This window comes from Stenella coeruleoalba (genome assembly GCF_951394435.1).
Source record: "Stenella coeruleoalba genome assembly, chromosome: 18".
Lineage (NCBI taxonomy): Eukaryota > Metazoa > Chordata > Mammalia > Artiodactyla > Delphinidae > Stenella > Stenella coeruleoalba.
In genome coordinates, this window is record NC_137164.1 from 48,231,196 (window position 1) to 48,255,048 (window position 23,853).

The 23,853-nt window shown below is 41.7% G+C and overlaps 2 protein-coding genes across 4 annotated transcripts in view; both read right to left on the reverse strand.

Annotated features, from left to right (window-relative positions):
- The window catches only part of LOC307176780 (uncharacterized protein), a 399,639-nt gene extending 382,982 nt beyond the window's left edge, over positions 1-16,657 (reverse strand). Inside the window, exon 1 of the mRNA XM_079903214.1 lies at positions 16,415-16,657. The gene's annotated coding sequence lies outside the window, so the exon portion shown is untranslated. The remainder of the gene's footprint in view (positions 1-16,414) is intronic.
- Positions 16,658-18,754: 2,097 nt separating this feature from the next.
- TBC1D4 (TBC1 domain family member 4) overlaps positions 18,755-23,853 on the reverse strand; it is a 221,600-nt gene continuing 216,501 nt past the window's right edge. For all 3 annotated transcript variants that reach the window (XM_079903215.1, XM_079903217.1, XM_079903216.1), the window contains 2 exons: positions 23,258-23,434; positions 18,755-21,101 (listed from right to left, as the gene is read on the reverse strand). In XM_079903215.1, coding sequence (XP_079759341.1) covers positions 20,868-21,101; positions 23,258-23,434 — 411 coding nt within the window. In that variant the 3' untranslated portion in view covers positions 18,755-20,867. The remainder of the gene's footprint in view (positions 21,102-23,257; positions 23,435-23,853) is intronic.

A 23,853-nucleotide genomic window follows, 5' to 3' on the forward strand; every position in this document is an offset into this window, starting at 1 on the left:
TACTCAAAAGTAAGGGTAGCAGTCACCTGTTGCCTTGGAAAGATAGAGTAGAACCTTCTGGAAACTGACAGAGTCTTGCCCTCCCCATATCTTTTGATATGCAGAGTCATCATTTGTGGAGAAGGTGGACAAATCTGCATAAGGGTCTAGGAGCCTCTTGGGAGGGAAAGAATGTGAGCATGCTATTTTCCTTTTTCAAGTTCAAATGTTAGACTATTCGGGACAGTCTGGACAATGGCCTGATGGTAGGAAAGGCCCACAAGGGCTCCAAGGGGATCTCTCCAGGCAGGTAGGGGAAGTCTGGGGTAATTCATTCTCTCAAAGTGAGGGACTGAAATCTGGGGAAAGAGCCTGTCCTCAGCACAGTGTGTGGCTGAGCCTAGAAGAGCCTCGAGACCCAACATATGAGTCCAATTAGATGCAAAACAGGTCACCCTGGGATTCTGAGTGTGGAGCCGCATGTGGCCTATGCAGATATCTGAAACTTCTAGCAGATGCTGTCTCACTGCAGCAGGGGACAGAGAATCATATGATAGTACCCCTAGCAGTGTGTGTGACCCAGAGATGGAACTCATAAGGAATCGGGGAGGAAGGCAGCCAAGAAAGCACATGGACCAGTCAACCAAAGCAATGACTGCTAAAGATGAGGCCCAACACTGAACCAATCAGACTGTGCACAGACCCTTTTAGACTGAATAAGCCCCTGAGGTTCTTCAACAATTCGGGATGAAATAATCCTCAAGAAACTATGGAACTTTCTGCTAAAATAAAACTCTGGAATCCCAAAATGTTTTAAAGGTGAGAAGGATGCGACTCGATTTGTAATTCAAGCTGCTGAAGTGACCATACCAGCAACATGGATGCACATATATATATATATATATATGTATTTTAAAACAGAGCATCACATGAAACATAAATCGTTATAAATTGCTGACTTTCTCTTAGGTTTATTATATGTTGATTCAAATATTCATTCAATAAAACATTTATGATGCACCAGGCACTGCATAGTGTGTTAAGGCACTGCCTAGCCCTCAAGGGTTTCATAGATTCATAGGCAAGAACAATAAATTACGGCAAAATTTGATAAGTGCTTTCATTGAGAAATAAACAAAGCGTCACAGAAGGCCAGATTAATATTATACAGAAGTGATTTTATTTCCTTTTTCTCTGACCACTACCCAGTCTCCCTTCTTTTCTGCTTTGCCCATAAGCAGGGAAGCCACAGAAGGAATGAAAGTCGAGAAGGATATTCAGCATGTCAAACGGTCAGGTCAGATGAAAGCTGATGACATCAGTGGATTTGGTACTTAGACCAAATCATTCAAAAAACATTTGTTTGGGGCTTCCCTGGTGGTGCAGTGGTTGAGAGTCCGCCTGCTGATGCAGGAAGATCCCACATGCCGCGGAGCGGCTGGGCCCGTGAGCCATGGCCGCTGAGCCTGCGCGTCCGGAGCCTGTGCACCGCAACGGGAGAGGCCACGACAGTGAGAGGCCCGCGTACCGCAAAAAAAAAAAAAAAAAAAAATTCTTGATGCAAGAAGGAAGAGATATGGGAACATATGTATATGTATAACTGATTCACTTTGTTATAAAGCAGAAACTAACACACCATGTAAAGCAATTATACTCCAATAAAGATGTTAAAAAAAATTACTTGATGGATACGTTCATTCACCTAAATGTACCTGGTTGAAATTGCAGCTGCCCACTCAATTTCTCTTTAAAAATTCACAAATGTGTGTGGCAATGGCTGTAGGTTCACTGGCAGCGGATCTGTTTTTACAAAGTGAAGGAGTCGCCATCTAAAACCTATAAACTGTCACAGTCTGTCATCATTGCAGAGATGTGGCCATTATTTAAATTAAACTGTGAATGATTTTTTTTTTCCTCTGTGATGGTTTTTCGGATGGTGATGTGCCATAAGCCCGCCACAATAAACTGGCGTTAAGCATTCTCAACCCGTTAGTCCTGCCCATAATAGGTACAGCATACAGATGATATAAAAAAGATTCTGTCCCTGTTTATGCCTGCTAGGGGAAAAATACTAAAAAGCCTCACTTATTCCCAGCTATGATAATACATCCCTGGTGGGAAATCTCTCTTTGAATCAGGGTGAAAGTAATCTCTCACCTGAGTTTAGTATCCAAGAGTCCATAAAGCCTTAAAGAGAAATAATGTCATTTAATTTCTACAATAATACTATGCATTGGTAGAGCACATACTCTCATCACTATTCTCTTTTTACATATGAGGAAACTCAGGCTTAGGAAATGTTTGGTGACTTACCCAAAGTTACAACACAGTTAGTAAATAACAGAACAGCCCAACTCCAGCTTCCACCTCCAGAGCTCCTCTCGACTAAAGGCTGCCCTTGAGGCTTTTCTTGCCTTTACCTCTTTTGCATAATGAATTCATTTGAGTGTTTCAAAAAGATGAGCAGTCAAGTTCAAGGGACAGAATCCTAGTGGTTCACACACTCCTCAAGCTGCGCATCAGAATTACCTGGGGAGCTTTTGACAATCCTGATTCCCAAGCCACAGCCCAGTTCAAATAAATCAGAGTATCTGGGGATGGGAGTAGATGCCGGTACTCATTTTAACTCCCAAGAGATTACAAGGTGCAGCCAAATGCACTGTTTCCAAAAATCACTGGGCTGGGCTTCCCTGGTGGTGTAGTGGTTAAGAGTCTGCCTGCCAATGCAGGGGACACGGGTTCGTGCCCCGGTCCAGGAAGATCCCACATGCCGCGGAGCGGCTGGGCCCGTGAGCCATGGCCGCTGAGCCTGCGCGTCCAGAGCCTGTGCTCTGAGGCGGGAGGGGCCGCAGCGGTGAGAGGCCCGGTACCGCAAAAAAAAAAAAAAAAAATACAGGTCTAATATAAAACAATTTCTTGTCAATAAAGAGAACTAGGTTCTTTAGCTTTCTTTAGGGAGACTCCAGTAGTTTCCCTGAAGGCATCTCTAAGTAAAGCTAGATTTTCCTGTACTGGAGATATTTTACTTGGAAGCAGAATACTGATTTCTTCAAGTAGCTTACTGTCCTACGAAGTTCATTCCAAAGAAAGCAAAGATCGATGCAAATAAATTGAAACAATAGTGTCATCTAGTGGAAAGCTCAGTAATAACACTCAATATACCAATCTATGATTGAATAAATCCCTATATACTTTGAACTTTAAAACTAATTAATTTTTTTAAAACCTAGATGCAAACCTGTTTCAAGATTATGTTTTCCAATTCATGCCTCAGCCACATATCCTTAGGGGAAAAACAAGCCAACTGGTGACTAAACCCTCCAGAGGGACTCACAGATGGTAACATAAGTAGTTTGCTAGTCACAGTTTAAAGGCTAAACCCCACAGAATAGGAATATTTTAATTAAATTCTTAACAGCCACACTCCTAATGCATGCCTTGGGTTTTCCAGATTTGGAGCCAAGTACACATCTCTGTAGCTGAGACAAAGGGTGATTGCTGATGCGAAAGATCAGAAAGCTAAAATGACTGACAGGCCCTTTTGGCGGCCCTCCTACTAGTGTCTTCTAGGTGATGCCTCTCAGATGACCTTCCCGAAAACATCCCATTGTTTCTGGTGGTTTTCCTCATCCCAGCTTTGCTGTTAATCAGAAGAACTTCGGTTCACAAGCTGCTCTAGATTGAAGGTTTGTGGTCCACCAAAATTCCTAGGTTGCAACCTAATCCCCAGTGTGATGGTATTTGGAGATGGAGCCTTGGGGATGTGATTAGGTCATGGGTGGAACGCTCATAAATAAGATGACTGCCTTGTAAAAGAGACCCCGAAGCTCCCTTCCCCTTCTGCCATTTGAGGACATAGTACCACTCATCTGTGAACCAGGTGGGCTCTCACCAGACACTGCATCTGCCAGCACCCTGATCTTGGGCTTGCCGGCCTCCAGAACGGTGAGAAATAAATATTTGTTGTTTATAAGCCACCCAGGCCGTGGTATTTGTTACAGCAGCCCAAAGAGACTAAGACACAAGCAGTGCCTCACGCCAGTAAAACATATGTGGGACATACAGGGTTCCTGTCGGAAGTGAAGGAGGTTAGGTATGTGACTTACTTGTAGAAAGGTGCCAGTTATCAGTGGATTGCCTTTGAGATCTAAACGTACCCTTTATTCTTTGCCTTGCAATAATGACACCGGATCCCATGTTTTTCTTTGCAGCTTGCACGATGATCAAATTCGAACTTTGTGAGTAGAGGGTGCTGGAGGGACACTAGAGTAGGAAGGGGATCTGCCTCCTGGTTCCATGGTACACCTCCGGGTCCACTCCTGCAGTGGGTACAGCTTCCGCGGTGCCCCGCTCCTGCGGCGCCGGTTGGCCCCCGGTGCATGGCGCCTCCCGTGTATGGTATTCCTCCACAATCCCTAGGAGAGCTTCTCGGTGGAGCGCTACTGGCTTGGCAGTTCCCCATAAATGCCTTCCCTGGCACCCCCCTAGGGAGCTTTACAGGGAGCTCATCCAGGGAGTCTCAGCCCCACCTTCTCCAGTGAACTTGGATCTCAGTCCTGGGGCGAGGGGTTGAGGGTGACGACAGGCTTTTCCGGATGTGTTCCTGTCTTGTGTGCTCTCTCTCAGCCCTTAGTGGCTGCCCCTGTATCTGCTATTCTTCTATTCTTGACAGTTCTTTTTACCCCTTACTAGCCACTCCACATTACTCTAATTCTCTGTTCCACTTAATAAATGTCTATATTACATGGTCCCTATTCAAATTACTTGCGGTTTATGTCTCCTGATTGTACCCTGATTGATACACTGTATAATAAATGGTAGCCAGGGGCATATCCAAGTTACGTGGGATCTGGAGTTTATATAATTTGGGGTACCCCTTCAAAAGAAATAATATGAAATTACTAATACATAATTAAGTACACAATCTTGAGAGGATCTCAGGCAAAAAAGGGACCCTGAAACACTGGCTTCACAGCAAATCCACCACTGAGTGGCTATTGTCTTCTTAAAGGAAAAATGTGTGGAATACGTGTGTCTCAAGATTACCTTCTTCCTCAGCATCAAGGTGTTGGGGAAGCAGAATTAGTTACCTGTACACTACAGAGGTAAAGTGTTTTGAGGAACTGCTCATAAAGGAATGTCAAAGCCTGCCCAATAGTCTCTGCCTTCATGCTTTTCAAATGCCTTCCCACCCCGCAACTGTCTCTCTGTTGATCCTCTTCTGACTGTTCAAGTCTCAGTTAATATGTTCTTCCATTCAGTTGCTTTGCTGCCTGCCCTCCTGGGCACAAGTAATTGTTTCCTTACTTTTGCACAAACAAAGCTTAAAACATATCTTATGGGGCTTCCCTGGTGGCGCAGTGGTTGAGAGTCTGCCTGCCGATGCAGGGGATGCGGGTCCGTGCCCCTGTCCGGGAAGATCCCACGTGCCGCGGAGCGGCTGGGCCCGTGAGCCATGGCCACTGAGCCTGCGCGTCCAGAGCCTGTGCTCCGCAACGGGAGAGGCCACAACAGTGAGAAGCCCGCGTACCGCAAAAAAAAAACAAAAAACAAAAAAAAACATATCTTATTATGGGACTCACCAAACTGAAATCTAGGTATTTATCTGTGTCTCTCTCTCCAAGTACAGTGCACACATTAGATATTCCGTAAATGTTATGTGAGTTGAATTAAATGAAATGATGCCAATTTCAAATGTTCAAAAGACATGCCTGAGATTAGTCATCGCTCTTAAAATCAAACCTTGAGGGTGATTGATTATTCCACCTATTCAAAGTTCTGACAATGAGATTATTCAAACAAAATGAGGTACTGTTTCGCAATTTGAGTTCTATATTGCATAATGCATGTGTTGATCTAATAAAATAAATAAAATAAATTCCCCAAAACCAAAAGATGATGCGAATCTGAAGAGGAACTAGGTGTCAAGAGAATCAAACACATCTACAAGATGCTTTGAAATGACTTCCATTTAAATGAGATTAACACAGAAGTTACAGCCATGATCAGTTATTTTCCATTCTGTATTCTCCCAATAACAAGGAAGCCCATTTTCTAGCAAGTTTAGACCGTTCTGTTGTGGGAAAATGGCCTAACACTGTCTTTCTTTGTTTTCCCCAACACTTTCTAATGATACTGCTTAATTACCTTATCAAACACCAGTGCTCCAAAATGCTGAGATTTTCTTCCAACCACTCACCAAATCATCCACCCAGTCAGCTAACAGAAGAGCGCCAAGCACAGGTCAATTCTCAGAAATCCCACATCTCATCTAATTGGTCCTTTCTTTTTCCACATTGTTCCTCAAAGTAAAGTAAAACTTATTTTCTACCTTACACCTATATGTCCCTAGAAATCCCTAAATAGATTCAGATCCGGTCAGGTAGCACAGCTTTCGTTTCAGTCACACACAAACATCTGGAATCACGACAGATACACCTGATTGATGGTCCATCTTGAATATATGCACTCAGACTGTTTCCATGGTTTCATTTCTCATCCATAAGCTCATTAGAACAAAATACTGTAGCTCTGGCTCTGTCCTAACAGTGATCAGCTTTTCTAGTCAGAGCTGGAGGGTAAAGCTAGAGAAAGAGATGAGAAGCAGAGTGGGAGAACATGAAGACATTTCCTCTTCTTGACTTTCCTCCAAGTCCCCAGACTGCACAACCATGGGGATGGTACTTGGGGGATACAGATTTCTATCTAGGGTTTTTCTTAACCTTTAATAGAAATCCATTAGAACGGAAATGGATATTTTCCTAATTCATTGTGCAGCTACAAGGAAAATAATCATTGTTAAGGGCTATAAATTGGTTTAGATATGGGAATCAGTAAGAAGTCAACAGGCATTCACAGTCCCTCTCTGGCTTTATTTAAGGCCCTCTTCACACAACTTTTGAACATTACAGGTCATCAGAGACCAGAAGAATCATGTCTCTCATCTTTCCTTATTCATCCTCCACACTTTTGACCCTCCTGATGTTTAAATATTCTTTGCCTGATGACTCATTCCTAAATTGCTTATCTCAGTAAAGCCAATATAAGAAGCATTCTCACCTTGAACAGATGCACAAGAATCCACACTGCAAGATTTTCTGAGACTTGGAGATGACGTAATATAGATCAACGTGGGAATACTGCTCATTGACCCAAGGACGCCTACAGTAGCACAGCCAAGTCATTGACAGGACAAATTCTGCAGTCAGAATATGCAGCGTATGAGTCCCAACTTCACCACTTACTAGCTATGTCATTTTATTTTTTCATTTGTAAAATAGATAAAAATTGTACTTTACTTCATAGAAATGTTATAAAAATTAAATGAGATAATGCATGTAAAATGCATTGATACAGTTAGCTATCAACAGTGATAGTTATTATTATTAGTTATTATGGTTGTTGTTCTGTCAGAAGCCTTTCAGTCACTCTTTCAACTTTCATATCATTGAGAACTGATGAATTTATGCCATTTTCAAGAGGCCAGATGGGCAAACCAGAAAGCTTTGCAGAGAGATGCTCTTAGGTGAGATTAACTATGATCTTTTTCTTATTTTCCTATGTTACTTTTTCATAGTACGCTTGTTCATGAATCAGGCATCCTTCAATGTGCTCTCATAGCTGTTCAGTGGTCACCTGCCACAAGGGCCGACTGTCACAGGAGTGGCAGGGGCAGCCCTCTGTAAAGATGGGACAAATGACAAACATCATATATTTTACAACTGCATTTAATAAAGCTGCATTTACAGCTCATGAATCTCTTCTCTTTCAGTGGTTTAGGGTTAGGAAAAGAGTATATTTTCAGATTTTATTTTTGTGGCTGTGGATGTTAATTATTTGAGATGGCACAGTTGGGGGTGAGGGGGTTGAGGATTGGGGTAAGAAGGGGTCCAGGGTGGCAAAAACAGCTTCATAGTTTGGAGGTGACATGACCACAACCATGACCTTCTCCTTGGGCTTCTGGAGAGAAGGATTTTTGCTTACTGGATGAGGATGGGAAAAGACTAAAAGAAGCAGAGAGGCCAGTGTGATCTATAAAAGAGAGAACTGGAAAGCTTCTCAGGATGAGTGTTGGGGAAAGTTTTGGTAGACAGCTGAGAATGAAAGATTCCAGCTGTGGCAGAGTCAAGAGAATTTAAGAAGTAGAGCTCTGGTTTATAAATTGGGTCTTTTTTTTTTCTAGAAGTTTCTTTCACTTTGATGTAGAATTTGAAAGCTACAGGAAGGTGAGACTGGATTACACAGGGCTCTGGCTAATATTTGGGCTTTGGTCCAAAGTGGAAAATTATTACAATTTCAATAGAACTTATGTCTGTATATATTAAGCAAATTTTATCATTTTACCCATGGTACATATATTCTCTACTCTTTCCAGGGAAACACTGAACTAGATTAAAAAATTATTTTTCAGGTGTTGCCATATGATACGGGGGCCAAAACACATCTAAAATGCATGGAGCATAGAAATTCTGTTTAAAAAAAAGATTTTAATTTACATTGCTTGCCTAGATAATCTACAGATATGCTAAATTCACCATACACTAGGAAGTGTAGTCTAAGCATTATTTTTACTTAATAATGAAGGAAATGCCAAATACAATCTTTAGGGCACAGATTTTAGGAAACAGGAAACAGCTGGTTATTTTAAGTTCATTTTTAGTAGGTAGTTCAATGACTGAAATCACATGATTTTACCTGAAGAATGTATGAAACTATATAAGTACGGAAAATGGTAGTAAAATTCGGTTCATTTTAGTAGCCATTTAAATATTATGCTTATATAGATTTGAGAGATTTCTAATGATGTATGTACATTATCATATTAACAATACCAGATACAGAACTGTATTTATGACTCTATGTCATAATGCATGGAAATGATGACAAAGGAAATATATCAATGTATTAGTAATTATTTGTAGATGGTAGCAGTGATGTAAGTTTTCTTAAAATCTGCAGGGTTTTGTAATTCCCTATACTGACTATACTTAGAAAAAATAACAATAAAATTCATTATTTTAATCTGTAATATTCTAATGAAGTGCTGTGTACTAGAAGACACTGGTCAATTTAAGCCTGAAATTCTTTCAGTGTCATGTAGACAAAGACAAATGACTATTACAATTCCATTCATTTAATTAAGAGGCTTTCCTGATCTCACAAGATTGGGTTAGGTGGTCCTCTATTTGCTCTAGTAATATTACCTCATCACATCTAGCTTGATACATATCCCACTATACTGTATTGCCTCTTCTCGTCTGTCTTCTCTGTTAGAACATGATCTCAGAACTCAGCACACTGGCCTGCATACAGGAGGTTTTTGATAAATGTTTGTTGAGTGAATAAAAGAATGAAATTTGTATGTTATTTATGAGTAACAACATGCACTTCCCCACTGACAAAGGGAAGACAGATATAGCACAGTGACAATAGAAAAGGACAGCTTATTATTGTAAAATCATAGAAAAAATATACATATATGTTTCTCTGCCCCAGTTCCTGCACAGAGCTGCTAAAACTCTTGTGACTTCCTAAGTGATAAGAACACCAGGGACATCTTTTGTTCTGATATTTGGTCTTCGACCCTGGTTCCTGACACTGAGCTCCTAAATCCTTTGGAATTTCCTAGGTGATAGGAGTGTCTTTTGTTCTAATGAGGTGACTCTTAGAGGGCTCTTGGATAGCTTCAGGATAGGAGCTTGTCACCAGAAAGACCAAGTCATCATTCGAAGCTTGGAACTTTCCACCCACCTTCCATCCCCTGGGGAGGGGAGAAGGACTGGAGACTATAGTGATCCGTCACGCCTATGCAACGAAGCCTCCATAAAATGCCTAAAGTTTAGAGTTCAGAGAGCTTCTGGGTTGGTGAACACCTAGAGGTGCTGGGTCAGCGGTGCTCCCCAAAAGGACATGAAAGTGCCACGTCCCTTCCCACATACCTTGCCTACAAATCTCTCCACCTGCGTGTTCATCTATATCCTTCATCATATCATTTTATAATAAACTGGTAAACATAAGTGTTTGCTTGAGTTCTGTGAGCCATTCTAGCAAATTACTGAGCCCAACGAGGGGATCAAGAAAGCCCTGATTTATAGCCAGTCAGTACAGGTGACAGACTGGGACTTGCAATTGTTGTCTGAAGTGGGGAATGTTTTGTGGGACTGAAGTCTTAGCCTGTGGGATCTGATGCTGTCTCCAGGTAAAGAGTGTCAGAATGGAATTCAATCGTAGGATGCTCAGCTGGTGTCAGAGAATTGATTGCTGGATTTGTGGAAAACCCACAGACCTGGTGTCAGAAGTGTTGGGAGCATGGAAGTATTGTAAGAGAAAAGGAGAAACACGGGAATGTTCTCCTTATACAAGTGGGCCTTTCTCTATTTACCAAGGTTTATTCGTTCACAGAAGGATGACCAATATCACCCACATGACAGAAGTTGAGTATAGAGTCATGAAGGCAACACTTAAGAGTTAAGCATTTATGTAAATACATTTGATGATATAGCCTTGATCTTTTCAGATTACAGGCTTTAAAAAATAAACTAGAAGTTTAAAATGAAATTTATTTTCTTGGTTAAATTAGAAGAAAATATGTATCAGTCTTCTGTATATCTTTCACTATTCCAAGGAAACAAGACAAGACTATAGTAAAAAGGCAGTCACGGGCTTCCCTGGTGGCGCAGTGGTTGAGAGTCCGCCTGCCGATGCAGGGGACACGGGTTCGTGCCCCGGTCCGGGAAGACCCCACATGCCGCGGAGCGGCCGGGCCCGTGAGCCATGGCCGCTGAGCCTGCGCGTCCAGAGCCTGTGCTCCGCAACGGGAGAGGCCACAGCAGTGAGTGAGAGGCCCGCGTACCGCAAAAAAAAAAAAAAAAAAAAGAGAAGTCAGTATGTGACAACACCAAGAATAAAGAGGGGAAAAATGACTTATTCATTTATTTTTTTAAAAACAAGTCTAACCATACAGTTTCAACTTGACTTGCAGTACTTACCAAAAAAAAAAAACTTACTGGTAAAAAAATATTTACTTGGGTCATTCACTTTATGCTCTTTTTTAGAAAGCCATCTATGATATAGAGATGGATTATGACAGACCAAATAGCAAAACCAAAATTCTCTTTCCAGGTGCCTTAATTTAGCTGGAGTTTTGGAAAATCAATTACTGCAGAAATCATACAGCTGAGTGGAGCCTTAAGCTCTAGGTGAAGTCCATCATCTTACAAACGAGAAAACTCAGTTCTAATGAGTTTGCTCACTGGCCTCAGGTCAACAAGTACTAAGTGGAGGAGCCAGAACTCAGCCTGGTCACATGCTGACAACCCCGTGCCCACGACACAGGTTAATACATTCGCCTTGTCCACTCCGTGCCCCTCCTGAACAAACACGGCAGGTTTACGGGTCTGGGAAGCCCTGCAGTGGAGAATTCTGTGTAATGTTGCTCAGTTGATTGTCTCCCAAACTTATTTGCCCATAGAACCCGTTTACCTTTTAGCAGCTATAAACATTCTCCAGGAATAAATCTCAGGGACTCCTGAGATAGTCCAAGTATCTTGGCTACAGAACCACAGGAACTAGAGCTCACGGATGCTACCAGCAATTCATGTGGTTACGAATCCCCAAATGCACTGGGTGAAATCAGTTCTTCTATTTCACCTGCCATAGACACACATACTCTGGGGCTGGTGACAACTCAGCTCGATAAAATGCCTGCAAAAGCACAAAAGTTGACTCGTGCTATCAGACTGTGCCACTCACAGGAAAAGGTAACTTGCACAGAGAAACAGTGCACAGCTGTCATCCCTTCAAACAATCCTTCAAACAGGATTGGTGCCGTTTCTCAGGAAGTGGTGTTTTGCTGTGACAGGGACTTTCAAGGCAGAAGACTCTGCTCTTAATAAGTCTTGCCAACTTCCTCTAGGCTCAGAAAGAGCAGAGGAAGAGAAAAATACAGTTGTAAGCAAGTATATTTTCCAAATTTGCGCTTGTATTCTGGCTTGCAATCCTTTCGCAGGAACAGCATGTAAAACATATTCTTTTGATTCTTTTAATATCTAGGAGAGTTTATTCAAAGGCATACAGGTTTGAGAATAAACTTAGCTTCAAAAGAAATGGGAAGAAAAATCAAGCATATTAACTCATTCATGTCACTGGGACATCCCTTCCTGCCTTGCCCTGTGACTTTCAAGATAAGTACTATTAAAGCACTAAAGAACGCTCTGATTCACAGGGAGATCAGCTTGGTGCTTTGTGTCCATCTAGAGGGGTGGGATAGGGAGGGTGGGAGGGAGACACAAGAGGGAGGAGATGTGGGGACATATGTATATGTATAGCTGATTCACTTTGTTATAAAGCAGAAACTAACACCATTGTAAAGCAATTATACTCCAATAAAGATGTTAAAAAAAAGAACGCTCTAATTACATAGCTTTAATAGACTTATTAAACAGTAAATGGTGATTTCTCCCCATAGTACCCAATTTAGTACACAAAGACTAAATTTGAGACCAGAGAGGACTCAAACAGAGTGATTGTTGGGCTAGACAAAATAGAATATAAATGTATAAGGAAAACTGAATATGCCCAAGTAATTCCTGCATTTCATTTTGTAAAGCCCCCTGAGATGTTCCTGAACACAGACTACAAGATGCGTGTTTAACTGAAATGATTATTTCTGAACAATAGCATGTTCTATTGAAAATAACATTTATGAATGTACAAATTAACTCGGTTTGAGAAGGGGACCAATATCAGACCACAGAAGACTTTTCCTTTGCAAAAGAAAACTTGAATATTAGCAATATTTGAACATCTCTTAGAAAAAATACTCTTTCCCTGTGTTTTCAAAAGCAGTAGTATTATTAAGAAAACCAATCTGCCCAACATCCAAGCTGCACATTCTAGGGTTCTTTTCATATAATCAAAACAATCATCCAAAACATATCACTAACCTTAGTGAGTTTGCTCTAGTTCAGGGCCTTGAAGGTTCAACAATTGATTTCATCAGCACACAAATCACATATTCATTTCTCAGGAGTAGACTCCCAAAAACTCAGTCCTGAGACTGATGTTTACAATCAGAAACCCAAAGAGATATTTATACACCTGTGTTCCTAGCAGCATTACTCAGGACAGCCAAAGGCAGAAGCAACCCAGGTATCCACTGATAGATAAATGGGTAAACAAAACGTAGCATATGCATACAATGCAATACTAGCCTTAAAAAGGAAGGAAGTTCTGATGTATACTACAACATGGAAGATCCCTGACAACCTTATGCTAAATAAAATACGCCAGTCACAAAAAAACATACTGATTCCACTTATATGAGGTACTAGAGTAGTTGAATTCATACAGACCAAAAGTAGAATGGTTGCCAGTGGCTGAGAGGAGGGGGAATGTGAAATTATCATTTCAAAGGTACAGAGTTTCAGATTTGCAAGATGAGAAGATGGTGGTGACGGATGCACAAGGTGAGTACTTCACGCCACTGAACTGTACACTTAAAAAGGATTGATGGTAAATTTTATGTTATGTGTATTTTACAATTTTAAAAATTCAGAATTCCTGTTTTTAATGTAGATAGAAAAACAGACTGTCGGGGACTCGAGTACTTGCGCTTTTATAACTAGCCTGGCCTCTATGACAGAGCATCACCCAATCGGAAATGGAAGGCTGCTTTGAGAACATACATTCAAACAAGGGGAGTACAATGAACTGGATGTTTGGGGCCTCCGTCCAACACAGACACATCAATGTCACAACAGGGACAGACTTGTCAGACTATCCAAAACACTTGGATTTCTGGAGGCCAGGACTTGCTGTGTCCATTTTATCAACGAAGACAGCCTTGCCAGGGCTCTTGGCTAAGGTTCCCTCCACTGGACTGCCAAAACCTGCCTGCTTTTCTTTCTTCCGTCTTCCCAAGACTGATCAATCCTCTTCTGATTAACCTAGTCATTCTTTCGCTATGCAAATATATTCAATTAGATCACAGCTGAAGCTCTCAGATCCAGGTGCTATTCTGCCTAAAATAACCTTACAGATGAGAGCAAAGATTGCTGATTTTACTTTAAAGAACCTCATGTTTCCTTTATATGAGGTTTCAGGGGATACCTCCTCTGAATGCCTGGGTATTGACATTTATAGACCTTATCCATGAGAGTCAATAAAATATTTAGTTCAAAAAATTTTTTTTCTGCTTTATATTGTTGGTATCTAGGAAAGTCAACACTTACCCTATTCTTAGGAGCCACCAGTTATGGTATGAAATGTTGATGGGAATAACCAAGAGATATGAGATAAAACACTGCTTGGGGAAAAGGGGATCAGGGTAAGAAAACAGAAATGAAGCATGAGATAAAGTAAGAAGGAAAAAGAGAAATTAACAGCACGTGTCTCATGGAGTATCTGTGTATAGAATAGATAATATTATTGAATGCCCAGCAGCTCCTAAATACCACAACACAACCCGTTGATAAAATACAGCTGAGTTTATTATCACGGTAAGAGAGAACACCAACCCTACAGAGCATTGTTTGTAACTCAGGAGCAAAGTTTAAGGTAAGTATTTCAATGTGGTGCTTGATTAAGACTGGGTAAAGATCAGGATATAATAGTTTAAGATTGGTGAAAGAGCAAGGTGAGAATTTTGAGGTGAGGGATTCAAAGAGTCTTGGGGTATAAACTGCCTATTGAAATGTTTAAGGGTCTCTGGGGAAGTTCCTATAATGAACAACAAATTAACTTGTCTGGATAAGAGTCTCTCGGAACAGTAAAATTATGCCAGTGAAAACAATGCAATAGTAAAATCATGTTAATGTAGCCCATAAGCTGTGTGGGATACACGGTCTCAGTTCTCAGTATAATATGTATATGTGTAATGTTTCATATGTAATATACTTTATCAACTGCTATATTACACAGCTCCAGGGAGCACCTTCCACATTCTAGCCTTGAAAACAGTGTTCCTGAATTAGGCAGTGTGAGCGCCCTATTATATTTGTAGCGTGTATTGTTATATTTAAGGTAAAGGAGATAAACAACAAGGGCTAGTGTACAGCATAGAGAACTCTACTCAATATTCTGTAATAACCTAAATGGGAAAAGAATCCGAAAAAGAATGGATATATGTATAACAATCACTTTGCTGTACACCTGAAACTAACACAACATTGTAAATCAACTATACTCCAATGTAAAATAAAAATTTTAAAAATAAGGTAGAGAATATACTACATATGTTATAAATTATATATAGCACATAGCATATAGCACATATTTATGATAAAAGGTAAAGCACCACAGTCTTTTCACAATTTACGAAGTATCACTCAGTACATTCTGATTTTTTTTTCTTATAAGAACTATGAATTTATCAGGTAAGAACTTAAGCTAGGAGAGAGACATTTTTGAGGTCCCAACATCTAGCAAAGTACCCCCCCAATACTAGGCCACCAAGAAACATAAAATGCCGAATAAAATTACACCTACCTCTCAATTTACCTAAAATCCGTTAACATTTTTCTTATGACAGAGTAATGATGACGTTAGCTTTTTTTTAATATGCATAATCCCCTCTGGCGGGGCCTGAGCTGTCTGTGAAGGTCACCAGTACCCCCGGGGTGGCCCACGCTGCGATAGTACACCCTGGCTACAGGGCGGGTGGTCAGTTCATCCCACAACACAGACCTAAGCGTGACCTGAAGGAGTGAGCCAGACGGAGTGCAGGAAGAAAGGAGCACTCCCAGACCCCCCAGAGCAAGAAGCAGCCGGGGCGAAGCAGAAAGGTGGCAAGCTCAGGAACGGAGACGGAGCTTAACCATTTGACCTGAGCGGAGCACGAGGTAGGAGATCAAGCTGGACAGGCTACCTGGGACACACTCACGAAAGGCCAAGTGGGTCGTCTCAAAGATTAGATGATCCTGGGAAGAAAGACGAGCCCTCGAAGGGTTTTAAACTGAGGATAAACTTGGTGAGATTCATGTTTTAGGACGGTCCCTCTGCCTGAGGTGAGCGCAGTCCAGGTAAGCGATGAGAACCCATATCTGGGCAGGCACCCTGTGCCAGGCCCTCTGGTGCTGCACTCACCTTGAAGTAGGGTTTGCAGTGAAGCAAATGTGGTTCCATCAGGTGGAACCCCAGGAAACTGACACAGTACTGCATGTCATGGGTAGACTGGAGGGAGACCAGGTTACTAGAGTCACCAACGCTTCACTCCAAAAACTCCCACTCAACATCTCTTCTGTAGCTTTTTCCCTATGCTTCCAGCTGATTCCCTCTCTATCCTAGATCCTTCTCCTCTATTTGACTGAGACATTCTGCTTGCGTTTCTCACTCATCAAAACAAACACCAAGTAGCTCAATGTCTGTGACTTGAGAGCCCCTAGAAATGGGGTTGGTCTCAGTTTAACCCACCAGAGCAAGGACATGAACAAGGTACCTGCAAAAGCGATGGGGATGTTACAGGACCACGTTCTTCTGCCAGATGCGCAGCGAGCCGAACGCTGAGATGCCGAGGTTTGCAGCAGAGAAGGGGTTTATCCGCGAGACAGCCAAGCGAGGAGTCTGGAGAACAAACCTCAAATTCGCTTCCCAGAAAGTGAGGCGCTTGGGGTATTCAGGGATAAAGCTGAGGCCTGGGGAGCATGGAAAGCTGATTGGAGAGAAGCAAAAGCTGCGGTAATCGTCATTCTGAGCAGGCGCAGCAAAGCTGCGCGCGCTTCTGAACACGGGACGCACGCTCTGAGGGTGGAGTTTGGTGCCTTCTGACCTCAAGACGCCACCCATCGGGCACTCGCACATGCTCAGTTGGAGGATCATTGGTCCCACCCAGTCTTAAACAGCCCCGAGCTTTAACTGGACACAGCTGAATCCAAGTTCCTGGAGAACAGCTTGGGCAAACAACTTATTGTTTAGGCTACGTGAGGCTTGGAGGACATGCGAGTTTTTGTAAAAACAATTAAATTGAGCTTGATCAGTGTAGGCAGGTTAAGTTCATTACTCATTAGGCAAGTTGTAGTTTAAGGGATCTGATAACTACCCTCAGTTTCAGGGGGATATGGACAAATATTTAGCAGACAAAACTAGCGGGTTTCGGTGACCAATTATATCAGAGAGAGAGCGATCTAGGCTGACTTGCTTCCCCAAGGCCACTGCCATAGACCAGGTTTTTACTAATTTTTTTGGCCTAGATTTTTTTTTTTTTTTTTTTTTTTTTTTTGCGGTACGTGGGCCTCTCACTGTTGCAGCCTCTCCCATTGCGGAGCACAGGCTCCTGACGCGCAGGCTCAGCGGCCATGGCTCACGGGCCCAGCCACTCTGCGGCATGTGGGATCCTCCCGGACCGGGGCACGAACCCGTGTTCCCTGCATCGGCAGGCGGACTCTCAACCACTGCGCCACCAGGGAAGCCCTGGCCTAGATTTTGATGGCATTCACCTAACTGCAGTCTCCCAGGCCCTAGTTTCTGTCCAGATGTATAAGTGGTTTGGAACAAACCTGAGCATGTCTCTCTCCAGGTTACTGGCCTTTAATGGCTCCCATTTCTCTCTAGGTGGAGTTCAAACTCCTTCACAAGGCCTGCTAAGACCTTCATGAAAAAGCCCTTGCTTTTCCGGAGCCTCTTCTCTCACCACTCCCCTATGGGAACACTAACTGTACTTTGGGATTAAGGAATGAGTTTTGATTTCAGAAACACACCATCTTCTCTCGTTCGTCTATTGTTTAAACACAAACCTGCTCAACTTCTACTGGCTATTCTAGGCTCAGGGCAAGCACCACCTCTTCTGAGTACTTGTCACCTACTCCAAAGTGCTGCTAGGCCCTCCTGTCACCTTGAGTGTAATGAGTGGATTACTTTGCATACCTGCTGTAGTATAAACTCTCTTTTTTTCTGGTTAACCTCCTGCCACTAGACCACAAGCTCACTGCGGACAAGGACTGTATCTTCTCCACCTCTGAATACTCAGCATCTAGCTTGGCTTACACAAATTGTTGAGTGAATGAATAAAAGGGGTGGAATCAAGACTCAGATCTAAAACATCTCACCTCAAACCCAGTGCTTTTCTCAATATATCAAAGCGAGTGAGAGTGATGCATCATGGTAGAGGACTAAATAATTCAGGTGGCAGATTTCCTATTTGTAATCCAGCCCAGGTGGGGTGGGAAATGCTGAAATGGTGATAAAATGGGTAAATTAACATGGATATTAAGAGACCATTCTACCTAAGCCTACACTGGCTCCTCAAACTACTACATATAGTACAAAATACTTAAAAGATTTAGTCCTAAAGTTAGCAAGAAGATACAGTATCCTTTTACTGAAATCCAAACATGCTTGAAAATATTCTGAAACATATTTTTATGTAAACACATTCATATCATATCCACCAATAAGTGCCTTTAATCCTTTTATTTGGGAGCTAACCCAATTTAAAAGTTTTGTATTTTCTTATCCTCTTTTTCTCTCTTGCTGTCTATGAGGGAGCATAAAAAACAAACGGGGTAGAATGCAGTACTGTCAGTGTGGTTGTCTTTTTTTACATTTATCACCAAAAGGCTCCATTGGGAAAGAAGTTGAAAATTAGCACTGAATGACTGACCATGTACTTTCATAAATGTTTCTAAAAATTATCTTTGTTGTCTCTGATTCAAAGAATTATCAGTGTGCAAATTTTAAGTAGCAGCAATCCAACCCGTGCAGATTTTATAAAGGACTCTAGCCAAGACCTTCTTCTCTTTTACTATGAACAAAAGTAAAACCAATAAGCCAAGGAAACTGCAGCAATGTATTTATTGGAAATGAACTAGACATTACATTGATAGGATGAAGATGTAACAATGCATGAAGCATAATCGTGGCAACATTTAAAAGATCACAAAAGAAAAATTCATTTTCAAAAGAAATATTGTATCCAAGACAACTTAAGCTCCGAACACCATAGTACAACTCTAACGTTGACTTTGAACACCCAGAATAAAATTTACTTTAAACGGAACAACTGAAAGGAAAAGTTTCTTTTCCCAACTTGAAGATTCCCTGGCTACCACCTGTGTATTACACATGAGGTAATTTTCATCACCAGACAGTAACCAGATAATATTTGTCATATTCCTCATAGGAAAATACCTCTCCTACAAATAGAGAAATTTGAGGGAAATCCAAGCAACAAAAGAGTTGGTGGCCCCAACTGATTGGGTCAGCATTTTCTAGAACTTAGAAATTACATTAACTTTACTAGTAAGACTTCATTTTCTTTTGAGAAACTGCCTGGATTAGAGGGCATGCTGATTTGTAACAAGAGTCACTATATTACACTGAGTAATGGGGTTTGAGATGCTTATCATCTGCTCATCAAGGTTTTCTGAAACCTTTAGAGCTTTATTCTTCTACTCTATAATACATTGTAGCTTGTGTATAACAAACTCTCTCTGAAGAAAATTATCCCAGGTAATCCATCTGTGATGATACAAGTACTGCGAAAAGCAGTAACGAAAAATATTGTTTGGAAAGGCAAAAACGCTGTTATCAACTTTCCGAGGCACTATCATAGAATCATCTCTGAAATGGAGAAATTCCATGTGTAACTTAATTTTTAAGTTACTTTCCTTCTATTCACCCAGCATGCATGAATGTCTACGAATAATCTATCTGTAGACTGAGAAAGTCAGGCGTCCAAATGCAGAGTTGTAGGTTTCAGAAGGGCTTTCTCCTTCCCTTCCCATGGATTTCAACAGTTTACTTAAAATATCCCACAGTTCTCATAAGTTGTCACATGGAAGGGGAAGATGATTACAAGCTTATCAGACCTGTCAATTGGCAAAAAAAAAAAAACAACAACAACAACAACGTATCTCAACACAGTACATCATCTTTAGAAAACCAATCATAATTTCATTTCCTTATCTTCCATTTAAGGTAGAGAGAACTAAGGTAAGAGTGCCTACATTTTAGTGGGAAATGGCAAATCCTTATCACCAACTGTGGCACCAAGGAAAGGGGAGTTCATTCACAACTGTAGGAATAATTTGAATAAAAAGGTAGAAAGTAGATCTAGACAATTTAGGTCCTAAATTAAATTTTTGAGGACTGATATTTTTAGTTTAAGTAACAATGCTGGTCTAATTTACTAGAAAATTAGTAGTGTTCTCTTTCACTTTGAGCTGGGTGGGCAAACTCAGCCACAGTCTTGCTTTCTCCTTCCACACACCTAAAGTAATGCCTGACCAGACTCAGAATGCATGTAGATGCAACATGCTCGTTGGCACAAAGCAGGCAGCAGGGGACGGCCCCTACGTTCCTGAAAAACCCATAAGGAGCCTGACTGGCAGTCAGTCATTTTCCTCATATACATATATATATATATTAAAGATGTCCGTAGATTTTAAGACAGATGCACATAAAGCGACACAAATGTTTCCACCTCTCCAGCACTGAGTGAAACATGCTGTTCTTTGGAGAAAAAAATACATTCATTTTTTTCAAGTATATTTCAATATACAAAGATGTTCTAGCTTTGTTTCACTACAAAAACAAATGATTTCACATGGGTCCAAGGGGAATTTCATTTTAACTTCCCTTTGGTTTGGATTTCATGAAGTGTTGATTTTTTTTAAAAAACTGCTCTAAATATACACTACTCCTTTATGTGAAAGCATGAACTCTTTATGTCCGTTATATATATATATGTACATAGTCAACAAGGACAGCAAAAAACAGTCTACATATGTACAATGGCTTAGAACTGGCATGCTCTAAGGAGAGCGAGGGTTACCGGCTCTGACTTGGGCTCGGAACCAGTTCAGTGGTTCTGTCAGCTCTGGGCCAGCGGCATGCACACTCCTTCTGTCGGTAGCATCCTCAGAGCACTTCCTGCTGGGGTGGCACGTCTTCAGTTATGGCTTGTTTCCTGTCTTGGCTTTGCTGTTAGGGTTGCAGTTGAAGTCTCTCAGCAGCGGTTCGCAATTGGCCAGAGCGTCTGCTGGCAGCAGCTTCCGAATTTGCTCCACTGCCTTTTGATAAGCCATTTTCTCTTGTTCCAGGGTCCGGATCAAAGACTTCATTTTGGTCTCTCTGGTTAAAAGATTTTCCAGGTTGGATTCCAAGGTCTGGATTTTAGCATGAGCTATCTGTTTGGGGCAAAAAACAAAATCCTCCAAATCAAAAATTTGAAGGTTTTGGTTCTTCATCAGAGCAGCAGCCAGACCTTACACATGTTAACTAATCATGTCATATTACTTAATAAAACAGTATAAGAAGCAAATACTCTGAAACCTCCCATGAAATGGAGATTTCTTTAGGTTTCTCAAAAAATATAACTAGGGTACTAACAAAATACATGTCATTTCACTGAATACACCAAAAATGCAAAATTAAATCAACGTCCCACAGTGGTTGAGGGTCCTCACTCCACACACAGGTCTTCTCCTGGAGTGACTGGAATCTGACAGGGAGAAACAGGAGATTGCTGACTGCCCTGAAGTACTAAAAGAGGCTTTTTGCCCTCTGAGTGGAAATGCAGGGTTTTCTCAACACATACTTAGGACCCTATCAGTTTTAACAGGTGTCAGGTGTGCCCACGTAACTTGGGAACCCAGAGGTGATGAGAACATTGAACTGTGAATGAAAACGTCTGTAACCATTAATAAAAATCATTATAATATAAAGCAGGTGCAAACCCACTTTCCCTAATAAGGAAATGCTCAATTAATCACCACTGAAACATCCTAGCGATAAGGGTCAATACCCCAACTGTTTTTCTTTCTGAAAATAGACATTGTTGGCTCTTTTTTGGAACAGGAAAAGGCATAAAATTTTCTATGGGCCAGAGCTAACATACATGAAGCGAAGGAAGCCTGAGTTCCTTCTCTGGGAGCAACTACTCTAGAGACCCTCATTTCTCAGCTGTTTCTCTCCTAGCTATCTTTGTCAGAGGATTCACTGCACATCGAAGCAGAGTTTTAGTGTCCTCCAGTGTGGGGACATGCGCAGTGCTGGGGAAGTGGCGGGTAAGCAGAAACCAATGAGCCGTGGAACACTTAAGCTCTAACTCAGCACTTAAGCTCCACCTCCCCCATCCCCCAGCCCCCAGCTTCACCTTCTCACCTCCCCATCCTCTGGTCACACTGAAGCCCCACCCCTCAGGGCTTGGATACACAGCGCACTTCATACAGGTTGCAGGTGCGTAATATTAATTTATACTAAATCGCTTACACATTGGTAAGGGTGCATTGACAAATAGCTAATATTTTATATTCCAAAATAACTGTAAACTCCCTGATGGCACGGATTATGTGTTACCAATGTTTTAATTCAATTCTCTCAAAAATGTCTCCTTTTCTTTCCATTTCTGTGAGTTTTACTCTAGACAGCTGTCATCATCCCCAGTCAGATTTCTGCAAATAATTGCTAGCTGGTCGCCCTACCTTCTCTCCCCACCTTCTCTCCCCATTCTAATCTGTCCTCATCAAGATTTCCAGATTGATCTTTCTAAAATATGGTTCAAAAACTTCGAGAGATTTCCTTCTCAACATGATTAAAGCCGTGTTCTTCTGCTTAACCCTGAAAGTTATCTACAATTCTGTCTCCATCCTGTTTATCCCACTGCGCTCCAACGTAAATCTTTTTTTTTTTTTTTTTTTTTTTGCGGTACGCGGGCCTCTCACTGCTGTGGCCTCTCCCGTTGCGGAGCACAGGCTCCGGACACGCAGGCTCAGCGGCCATGGCTCACGGGCCCAGCCGTTCTGCAGCTTGTGGGATCTTCCCGGACCGGGGCACGAACCCGCGTCCCCTGCATCGGCAGGCGGACTCTCAACCACTGTGTCACCAGGGAAGCCCCAACGTAAATCTTAAACTGATGTTAAGCTTCCTCTACTGCTCTGCCACATCCTCCTTATTTAAACACACACTACTGCTCACTCCTTTCTCCCACCAACCCTCCGGAGTCCAGCTCCAGGCCAAGTCCCCTACAGCTTTCCCAGCTTCCTATAGTCAATCCCTCCTCCCTTGAACTGAAACCAAACATGTACAACACCCAGTAAGTATTGAACGAGATTCTGCTTTCAGCTGCCATTTAACTATTTCGTGAGAGCAGATTTCCTCTCTCAATTGGTACTCAAATTGATATGTGCATTTGCAGCCCCCAGAGCACTTGGACACAGTCCAATACACAGGCCCACAGTCAGCAATGGTTCAATCCACACCACAGCTCCATCCTTTCTGGTATGGTTCTGTGCAGGCAAGGAGGCATCCAAGTGCGTTTTTGATCAAATTGTTATCTCTTTACCTGTAATTTTTCTAGGAGGTCCATGTTTTGTCTTTTCAGTTGGCTGTTGGCCCTCTCCAACTTCTCCATGGGTTCGCTCTCCTCGCAGGGATAGGAAGATTCCTGGAGCTCATCCTGCAGCACGTGATACTCCACCTCATAGGCGTGTAACTGTTTAGAAATATCCATCTCAAAAACCTGCCGTGAAAACACCGTGGGTTAGTCTGACCTTCAGGATGTGCACCAAGATACAGTCTGTGTATCTAGGGTACTTCAGGTAGATTTCCGATACTTATTAATGAAGAATAGTATGACATATCAAAAGGAAGAATAACAAGTGTGACTGTCAAGTTAAGAACAAACAGATGATTTCTATACAATTGAAACATTCTCATAAGGTCAAGACTAGAAAAAGTTAATGCTCAAAGATATTTTGCAACCAAAATATACATAATCTAGAAATGGTCTCCCAAAATGTAGCCCACCACATAAACAACATTAGTTACTGAGTAACTCTTCCCTGAGTTACTCAGGGAAGCAGATGATCATCTTTGCTGGTTATAAGCACGATTGCAAAGGGTATTTCTATAATAATGAGACCAAAAGCCTTTCTAATT